The 10,381-nt window shown below is 48.9% G+C and overlaps 1 protein-coding gene across 15 annotated transcripts in view; it reads left to right on the top strand.

The window, feature by feature from the left end:
- Window positions 1-10,381, top strand: part of LOC105548949 (ubiquitin-conjugating enzyme E2 variant 1) — a 61,513-nt gene that overhangs the window by 14,594 nt on the left and 36,538 nt on the right. For 3 of the 15 annotated variants that reach the window (XM_011993210.1, XM_011993204.1, XM_011993202.1), the window contains exon 1: window positions 3,638-3,725. Coding sequence is in view for 6 of the 15 variants with exons in the window: in XM_011993207.1 (XP_011848597.1) it covers window positions 1,317-1,355 (39 nt within the window). In the remaining 9 variants the exon portion in view is untranslated. Of the gene's footprint in view, window positions 1,356-3,637; window positions 3,726-5,248; window positions 5,523-8,081; window positions 8,235-10,381 lie in introns of those variants that run through there. The other 12 variants (XM_011993199.1, XM_011993205.1, XM_011993197.1 and 9 more) reach the window with 8 other exon arrangements.

Raw genomic sequence — 10,381 nt, 5'->3', positions numbered from 1 at the left:
GCATGAGCCACCACTCTCAGCTAATTTTTGTATTTGCAGTAGAGACGGGGTTTTGCCATGTTGGCCAGGCTGGTCTCGAACTCCTGACCTCAGGTGATCCGCCCGCCTCGGCCTCCCAAAGTGTTCGGATTACAGGCGTGAGCCAGGGCGCCCAACCTTCTCTTCAGCTTTTATGAGGGGAGGCAAAGTTTCCAAACACCCACCCCGCCATGTGGGGACATGGCAACTGGACTGGCAGTAAACAGTGCCCAACACACCTCTCTGGGTTCCCTGCCACCAACATTGCTGCTGCCCAGTTGGGTGTCCTCACCCTGTCTCCTCATGGCAGCACGATGCACTTTGCAAAAAGGCAAACCTGCCCACATTTTGCTCAAAACCTCCCAGGATCCACCTCCCTCATCACAGGAGAGTCAGCAGGTGACACAGGATAAAGAAAACTGGATTCCAGAACTGATTTTACTCCTTCCTTGTGTGACCTTGGAAAAGCCATCTAACTCCTCTAAGCCTCAGTTTTCTCATCTCACAAATGGAAATGGTAACAGCTACTTTGCAAGGGTCATTGAGGATTAAGTAATAATAGCAGCTAATACTTATATTGCACTTAGTGCCAAGCGCTTTTCTAAATTCTCTAGTTTTATTAACCATTTTAATCTTCCCCAAAATCCGATGAAACAAGACTCTTATCCCCATCAGCTGAGTTTATCAGCTCAAGCGCACAGCGTCGACCAAGCGCAGGCGCCGGGAGGAATCCCGCTCTGGGGACCGGTTGTGACGTCCAGGAATGGGGCAGAGCCTCTTCGAGGGGGCGTGTGCGCGGGACGTACTATAACTCCCACCAGGCACCGCGCCAACGCCAGCCTACAATAACCAGCATGCCTCGGGCTGTCCCGCTTAACCTCTTCCTGCGATGAGCTCTGCACGGTAATTATTATTGTCAATTTTACTTGCAAGAAGTTTCCTACAAGAGCCAAGGAATCCATGCGAGTAGACATTTACGGGCATCATGGATAAAAGGCTTGTGTTTTAATCCTCATCCTCCACCTGTTAGCTCTGAGTCTCAGTTTTCTCATCTCTAAAACGGGGATAGTCACAGGAGTTGCTGCATCGAGTTGTGAGGATTAAAAACTGGATGTAACGGCTTGGTAAATATCAGCGCTTCTAGTGTCCCTTCCTCCTCCCTGTGCCAAGGGGTTTTAGGAAAGCATTTTATCTCCACAGCAATCCTATGAGGTTGACACTGCTATCCTCATAGAAGGGGAAACTGATACCAGGAGAGGTTCAAGTGTCTTACCTGAAGTCACAAAGCACACTGAGTGATGAAGGAAGACTTGAACCTAGAAAATTTAACTGCAAAAGTGAGTCCACCTTAGAAACCCAAATGCTTCCACCTGCTACTGATGCTTTACAGTGACCCCAAGTCCAGGGCAAGTATTTTCTGTGCTCCCCAAAGCAAACTTGTATCACGTGATACACGAAAAGTCAAGTTGCTTCACCTGTAGCCAGTGCTGGCACTTTGAGAGCTAATTACAGCTGAATTTGACGTGGTTGAAGGAATCGAGGAAGACTTCCCTGAGGTGGTGGTGCTGGATCTGAGAACTGAAGAGTGGAGACAGCACAAGCAAAGCCCCTGAAGTGGGAGAGGCCTTGCGTTTCAGGGGGCTTGCAAAGGGCCAGTGTCGCTGCAGAGGTATAGAAAGTCTCAGAGGCGCAGGCTGTGCCAAGGCTATGATGAGGCAAGTGGGGGACCTAGGGGGCAGAATTTTTTTTTTTTTTTTTTATTTTATGAGACAGAGTCTCTCTCTGTTGCCCAGGATGGAATGCAATGGCGCGATCTCGGCTCACTGCAACCTCTGCCTCCCGGGTTCAAGTGATTCTCCTGCCTCAGCCTCCCGAGTAGCTGGGATTACAGGCGCCTGCCACCACGCCCAGCTAATTTGTATTTTTAGTAGAGACAAGGTTTCATCATGTTGACCAGGCTGGTCTGGATCTCCTGACCTCAGGTGATCCGCCCACCTCTGCCTCCAAAAGTGCTGGGATTACAGGCATGAGCCACTATGCCCTGCCCTAGGGTGCAGATTTTAAGGAGTCACTCACCTGCAGGGCTGTACAAGTGCAGAGTCAGGACCTGAGTGAAAGCCCCGTTAAATCTGATGGCCCCATCCTCGTCCCAGCCCTGGATGCAAAGCCTTGTGCACAGGGTGTCCAGGCATCCTGGTTTGCCCTGGAGAGCCCTGGTTTCCACTTGCCCTGGTGAGATTATAATAGGTCCTCTTTTAATCTGATGAGTGTCCTCATTAGGTGATAATCTATGGTCACTCAACTTGTAGAGTTTGTATTTTATCCAGAGGGAATGGGGAGCCACTGAAGGCTTTAGCTGGAGGGTGTTTTGAGCAGATGTTGGTCCATATGGAGAATGGACCATGGGGGAGAGAATGGAAGCTGCCGGGGTCTTCCAAGTAGGAGATAAAGACAGCTTGTCCTGAGTGGAGAAGTGAATGGAGCAGGAGAGATGCAGAGTAGGCATTGTTGTCAGACAAAGGTGATGAATTGGATGTGCTGGGTGAGGGCTTCCAGCTTCCTTGTCCCTCTTTGTTTAGAGTCCTAGTCCTTCTGCCAGTATTTTGCTCTGTGACCTTAAGCCAGTCCCTTCACCTGTCTCAGCTTCAGGGTCTACATCCATATAAGGGCTTCTCAGACAATTTATAATATAGGAGTAACTTCTTGGGTTTATTTGCAAAAATATTTCCTGAGGGCCTTTGCACAAGCTGTTCCCTCTACCTCCTCATTGTTAGGGTCTCTGTTGAAATACGACCACGTTAGGAGGCCTTTCCTGACCATCCTCCGCTGCCCTTTTCTTGGTTTATCTCTAGCCTATCAGAATTGTAGTTTCCTGTTTATTTACTTGCTATCTATGACTAGAATGTAAGCCCCTGAAAGCAGGGATTTGCTTCTTCAGAGATGTCTATCCATCCCCAGCTCCTAGCACAGTGTCTGGTACATAGTAGGTGCTTAATGTTTGTTTGGTTGAATGAATGAATGAACGAACGAATGAATGAATGAATGAATTGGGCAGATGGTTAGCAAATGTTTTCCCTGCCACCTTATTGCCCCCAAATCATTTAGCTGCACCCACTTCAAGCCTTCTCTGGCCAGGGAGCATCAATCCTAGAAGCCAGATCATCTGACCTGGAGGGTGACGATTCAAATTCAAATTTGAACCTGGAGGTTAAAATTCTGTCTGTCTCTGCCACTTAACAGCTGAGTTTAGATAAATCGTTTAATCTCTCTCGGCTGCATTTTTCACATTAATTCTGACCTTGTGGAGATGTGGTGAGGATCTAGATAGGAACTAGACAGGAAAAAGCCCCAAGTGAATTCGGCGCTTTTGTTTGAAGCTATCTTTTCTTTTTCTTTCACAATCGCGCCTTCCCAAGCCTAGTCACCCCTGCCCTTCTCACTAAGCACGTCACAACCTCCCTCGCACCCGATGTGGGGGGACTTGCAGGTTGCTGAGCCCTCGAGCACGCAGATATTTCCTTTCTCTAAAAGGGAAGGAAAAGAGCCTCCCCGGCCTCGGGTCGCGCAGGTCTCCGGAGCGGGCGTCAGCGGCGGCGTCTGTGCGTGCGCGCGCGCCTGCGCATCAGGGCCAGGGGACGGGTGGGGGGTGAAGAAGGGGCCGGCCTTCAAGCAACAGCGACGCAAGATGGCAGCCACCACGGGCTCGGGTGAGCGGGGGCGCCGGGCCCGGCCGGCCGAAGGGGCATGGGCTTGGGCCGGGGGCTGGGGACTCTCAAAGGCTCCTGCAGGGGGGCCAGGGTCCCCGCGCCGCCTCTGTCCGGTGGGCTCCGCTGCAGCCACCGGCAGGCGGTGGCCGGAAGCACGGGCGGGGGGCTGAGGGGCCTGTGGGCGGCGCGGCGAGGCCTTAAGGCTCCCCCGGGAGGCGTGAGGGCCCCGCTGCGCTACCTGGGGGAGCCAGAGTGGGCGAGGAGCGAGCTCCAAGGCACTCCTGAGGAGACCGGGGCTGGTGACTCTTAAGGGGCGACCAAGGGGTTCCTTAGAGGAGGAGGCGCCCCACAGCGGATGGAAGTCCCATACTGGGTGCCAGGGGTGCGGCTGAGGGGGGGCCTTGGGATGTCTGGAGAGGACATCAGAGGAGCCCCTCAAGCTGGATGGGAGGAAGAAACGGGATCCTGAGGGGTGACTCGAGAGGATCCCCTATTGGTTGAGGGGACGGCTCCGGCGTTAGTTTTAGAGATGGGGTTAGCCGAGGAAATAGCTGTTGACTAGAAAGGAGGAGCCTTGGAGCGGCTGCTTTTGGGGAGAATTAAGGAAATCTCCGCATGATAAGTGAGAGCAGGGGGGAAAGGATTCAAATGCCACAGGGACTTGATTGCAGTGATAGTGAAATGACCCCATCATTAGCAGTCTCCTATTCGAGGATACAGATGGATTGCTCCAATTTCGCTTTCAGGGGACAGGTCCGAGTGGGGCAATTGGTGGAAGCCTCTGATATTGAATGAGGAAGAACAGGTGAATTGGGAATCCCGAGGATGTCTCTTTGGGAGTGGGGATTCAACTGAGGGAAGCCCCTGAAATGAGTTAGTGGAAAAGGCCGGGTTCCAGAGATGTTTCTTGTAAACGAGAAAAGTCTCCTCTTTTTGAATTGAGTGAGGGAAGCATATCCTAGAAGTGTCTCTTCTGTGGAGACGCTCACTCTCATCTACTCCTTTGATAATTGGGACAGATATGTGGGTTCAGCTCAGAAGTTCCCCACTGGCTGATGGGAGTAGGGAGGTGAACAGATGAAATGGAAACTCTTGGGTGAGGCTGCACCCTCGGGTGCCTGGCAGTGAAGTTGGCCAAGGAGGTGCTCTCAGATGGAGTGAAGATGGGTTACCTCTGATGGAGGAAGCAAACAGGACCACAGTGTTCCCCACTGTGGGGCTGCAGGGACACGAACCTGAGTACGGCAGTCATTGGGGTATTTAAGGCCACAGCAGGGGCAGTGTTGGGAAGGAATTGGTGATCCATAAGAAATAGGGTGAGGGAAATTCTTTACAGTGTTGCTCCTCTGCGGTCTCAAGGAGCCATACTTGTCTGATGTTTGGGGTGAGAATAAAAGAAATTGAATATGGGGGATCTGACTGAAGTGACCCACCAGAAGCAGCTGCCTTTTGCATTTAAAACAGTGGGGTCTTCTTGCAGCATAGCGGAGACCCTGAATCCTTTTACTCGATTTTGGTTTCAGCTGGAACAGTGCTGAGTCAATTCATTTACCAAGACGCTGCCCCAGGCACTCCCAGAAGAGAGATTCTGAGTCAGGCCAGACTGCTGGGGGAAACTTCTCACCAGAATAACACTCGTACCAGGTCGTAATGAAGCAAGGGGCCCAGTGTGCTGGCGGTAGCCAGCAATAAGGTGCTGTTGCAGCTCAGCGCTGCTTGCAGTCACTCGGTTGGCTACCTACAATCTGAGTTAACAGCTGCCTGATTCTAACTTCTGGAGACCCTGACAGTTACAAAGTGAGTGCTTCGTAAATGGCTATGGCGATCAAATAAAATGTCAGCTGCTCTCTAGTGGAATACAAGAGCATTTGGCATGGTTTAGATAACATAGAACAGGCTTTGAGGTGCCCTAAAATGGACTTCCCAAAATTCTTTTTGTCTGTTTATTCAACAGATATTTACTGAGGGCCTATTATGTCCCATTGTGGATAGCAAACAAAACGGACATAGTCTGTGTCCTTTGGGAGCTTCCATTCGAGTCAAGGAGAGAAGGCTGTTAAGGGGTAAATAAGACAATTTCAGATAGCAGTAAGTGCTATGGAGGAAATTGTGTGATATGATAAAGAGTGTCTGGAGAGGTGGTCAGGGAAGGCTTCTCTGAGAAAGTGACATTTCAACTGAGGGGAATAATGGAAAGCGCCAACCCTACAGTGTCACAGGTAGGAGAGAGGGTGGACTGTGAGTGCAAAGGCCTTGTGGTGGGACTGAGCTTGGCATGTTGAAAGAACAGGATAAAAGGCCTTAGTGTGCAAGCAAGGCTTGTTAAAGAGATGAGTTGGAGAGACATGGCTTTGGATTTGACTTGGTGTGAGGGGAAGCCATCAAACAAGTATCTGGTATGAAGTAGGCAGTCAGTAAATATTTGTTGAATGAATAAATAAGAGTCTTAAAAAGAGGAGTATGGCAAGATCTGACCTTCGTCCCTAGGCAGTGAAAAGAGTGCAGGGTGCTAAGAGTCCCTAGGCAGTGAAAAGAGTGCAGGGTGCTAAGCAGACCTTACTTGGGTTAAACTAAAATGAGTGTAGAGGCCTCCCTGCTTTCTAACCCTGAGAAGTCTTCCAGGTGTGGTCAGGGCCCTGAGGCCTTCCTTAGTCAGGTTTAGAGTGAGGCTCTTGATTAATCTGTGCTTCTGGTTGCCAGGAAACAGCTGTGAAGCCTTTGAGTTCCTGTAAGGGCTGAACTTAGTTTTTTATGGTCACTGCTTTCAGCATTTGGCTACACCGCCTTCCCACTTCCTTTGGTTCTGCAATGTGTGATATCTACATATGTTTTAGAGGGTGGAATTGTGAAAAGCCCACCACAGATCCTCAGAATCCCCATGTTATGACAGGTGACTTCCTCCTGCCTTGGCCAGGATTGCAGCACATCAAATAGTGGCCCTTGGTTGCCAGGCCCTTCCTCTCACTTAGCAGCCCACGGGCTTCCCTGACATTTAATCAGAAAGTAAGTGCCAGAGTGGTAAGCCCTGGTGGGGCATGATTTTAAATTTGCATACATCGGAGTGGCCTCATATGCACATTCAACTTATAAAAACTTAACCATAAGGCTGGGCGCTGTGACTCACGCCTGTAAATCCCAGCACTTTGGGAGGCCGAGGCGGGTGGATCACAAGGTCAGGAGATCGAGACCATCCTGGCTAACACGGTGAAACCCCGTCTCTACTAAAAATACAAAAAATTAGCCAGGCGTGGTGGCAGGTGCCTATGGTCCCAGCTACTCAGGAGGCTGAGGCAGGAGAATGGCGTGAACCTGGGAGGCGGAGCTTGCAGTGAGCCAAGACCGCGCCACTGCACTCCAGCCTGGGCGACAGAGCGAGACTCCGTCTCAAAAACAAACAAAAAACAAAAACAAAAAAAACCTTAACCATGTGGGCAGCAGAGATTAGTCTTCCCTTCCATTCGAGGGTCTTCCTCAGAGAGAGCTGGAGATGGATGAAAACTCACAGTCCCTTAGTTTTTCTCAATTCCCTTGTGTCTCACTGTGTGAGCATCTTATGCCAATTGTAATTAAGTGCCTTTTTTACAACATGGGCCCTACATTTAAAGAACAGCCTCATATTGTGCTCAGCCAAAGAAATAGTAGCCTGCCCCAGTGATAGAGGGGAAACTGACTTTGTTGGGCTAGCGCAAGCTTTTGTGTTTCTGTGTGTGTGTGTGTGTGTGTGGCGGAGTTTCGCCCTGTCACCTGGCTGGAGTGCAGTGGTACAATCTCAGCTCACTGCAACCTCCGCTTCCCAGGTTAAAGCAATTCTCCTGCCTCAGCCTCCTGAGTAGCTGGGATCACAGGCACACGCCACCACACCTGGCTAATTTTTGTATTTTTAGTAGAGTTGGGGTTTCTCCATGTTGGTCAGGCTGGTCTCGAACTCCGACCTCATGATCTGCCCTCCTCAGCCTCCCAAAGTGCTGGGATTACAGGCATAAGCCACCGCGCCGGGCCGCCAGCTATTATTTTCTTAAGGGATTACCAAGGTTAATTTTGATGATCATGATTTTCCCCCTTCACATTAACTTAAAACCACTCTATTTCCCCCACCATATTCTCTTTTCTCTTCATATCTCTGTCCCTCCCACCTCCCCCGAAATTGTAGCTCTGTAGAAATTTGATAAAAGTAGAATACAAAATATGAAGTCAGGAATCCTCTGCTTAATTTTGAAGGGGCACAATGAAGTTCAGAGTAGCACAGTTGGCAAAGTAAATATTTGAATATTATTACTGTTATATTGTTGATAGTGCTTTAGAGTGTCCCATGGACTTTGACTCACCTGTAATGTTGTCTCATCTAACTCTCCACAGCCTGGTCACCAGCCAGGGGCAGTATCCATCCACATTACTGAGGGAGGAGCCAAAGCCAAGGGAGACTGGTGATGCTCAGACTAGAGCCCAGGCATTTTTATCTCCCGTTACCTCCCCAGCCTACTCCAGTACCTTAGGAAGGAAAAGGAAAAGGCATGGATTTAGGGATATGTTCTTCCTAGGTCTTAGAATGTTTAATGTTGGAGAGAGAAAGGGCTTTAGTAAGAAATGTCTGCTGCTACCCATTTCAGGAACTCTTTGTAGCATCTCTGGCCACTGTTTGTCCTCTTCTGGGTTATGTGCTGTCCAAGGAGAGTGAGGTCCTTTTTTAAGGAAGCTCTTGCTTATATTTTATACTGAATAACTCACAACTCTTGGGCTTGGAGCCCCATCATGGCATGTACAAAGTAGTTCCTCATCCTTATTTACATGCAAGCCATCAAACTTCTTTTTAAGTTGCACTCCTAGGGTTAACTAACTGCTAGACACTGTATTAACTACATTATCTCACTTGTCACAGCAGACCACTGTGAAGGGCTGTATCGATTGTGAAGGTGAGGAAACAGGCCAGGAGAGGAGTGACTAGCCTGAGGTGCAGAGCCTGGGTGCTCTGGGACGGTGTTGCTTCAGGACACGTGCTCTTGGTTCAGGACACGTGCTCTTGGCCAGGATGATCGTTCTTCCAGCCCCCATTTCCTATTCTCTGAGATAGGCCTGCAAGCATCTTCAGCCATTGGCATGTCTGTTGTTGTTTCTGCCTTGGCTGTTTAGCTTATTCGTGGGTAGATAGCAATGGCCTCTCAAGTAGTAGTCTTTCCTCATCTTCACATCCACCCTGTCACAAGTCCAGTAGGTGTAACCCCAAACTAAATGCTAAATCCTCCTTTCTGTCTCCACTCTTGTCATCCTAGTCTAACCAGAACCATCTTTCTCTTGCCTGGAAGATGGAAAAAGCCTGTTGCTTTCAGTCTTGGCCTTTCCACTTTCTATACAGGAGACAGAATGATCTTTCACAGACATAAAACAGAAACTGCCACTCCCCTTCAGAAAGCCCTTCCCACTGCTCTTATTACTGAATAACCCATCCCTTTTCCACGGCCCACAAGGCCCTGCCACCGTGACTTCATGTGGTATCATATACACCTCTGATCTTGCTCTGTCCCCAGATCTTCATGGACCTGACTGCTGTTCTTCAGGTCACAGCTACCCAGAAAGGCCATCCCTGAGCACTCCATTCAATATAGTTTTTCAGTCATTGTCACAGCTTCTTGTTTTGCTCTGTTTCTCTAAAGCACTTAACCTTACCTGAAGTGTTGTTTTGTTGCATATTTTCTATGCCTTTTCACTAGGGCAAGATTCTGTCCCATCTGCTGTGTCCCTAGCACGAGCACAGTTCTGGACCAAATAGTAAGTACTCAGTAAATATTTGTGAATGTTGCAGTGAGTTAATTCAGGATCTCTTTGATGTAGCCAAATGGATACATTTGACAATTTGCGGAGAAACAGTGTATCTGATAGGACGGAAGCAAAAGTGGCTATTCAGCCTTTCAAAAAACTAAACCTCTTATTCTTTTTTGGTGGTATTTATAGAGGTACTTGATCGTAGAATTAACCGTCCTCCTCCCCTTCTCCAGTTGTCCTGACTCATTTCCCACATCTTGTTTCCCTCCTTGTCAAAGAAAATCTGATGCTTGGCCTTGGTCACTGACCCTAGCAGCAGAAGAGCATAAGGTCTTGTATTCTGTCACCAGCTGTTGTCACATCGTTGGACTGTAAAGAATGACACATTGCTACTAATTCTTCCCCTAGAATTCCCCTAGAGCAATGCATCCCAAACTAGTATACCTCAGAGTCACCTGGAGGGCTTGTCAAATTCTTAGGCCCATCTTTGGAGTTTCAGATTCAGGAATTCTGGTCTGGGGGCCTGAGAATGTACATTTCTAGCAAGTTCGCAGATGAGGTCCAGGCTGCAGGTCTGAGGACTAACTTGGAGAACCATTGCTCTAGAGAAGGAGAAAAAAAGATCTCCTGGGCAGGCTAACTAGACAGCCAGACTACACTTGGCCGGTTGCTCAGAAATAAAAGTTACTTGATTTTGGCTTTATGTCCAGTTTTCAAGGACGTTGAATCCCAGTGCATCACCTTCCATACCTCCTCATTTTCTGAAGTGGGAGCAGCATCAGATTCCTAGCTCAGTTCACTGTCTTCCCTGAATGGGCAACCAAACCATTTTTATCTAGCAGCTTTCTTTTCAGGAGAAACCTCTGAGGTTCTACTTTTTTTTTTTTTTTTTTTTTTTT

The sequence above is a fragment of the Mandrillus leucophaeus genome, unplaced genomic scaffold, assembly GCF_000951045.1.
Source record: "Mandrillus leucophaeus isolate KB7577 unplaced genomic scaffold, Mleu.le_1.0 Scaffold428, whole genome shotgun sequence".
Classification (NCBI taxonomy): Eukaryota; Metazoa; Chordata; class Mammalia; order Primates; family Cercopithecidae; genus Mandrillus; species Mandrillus leucophaeus.
The sequence above is the reverse complement of the archived record's forward strand: the minus strand, read 5'-3'. Positions and strand labels throughout refer to the sequence as shown.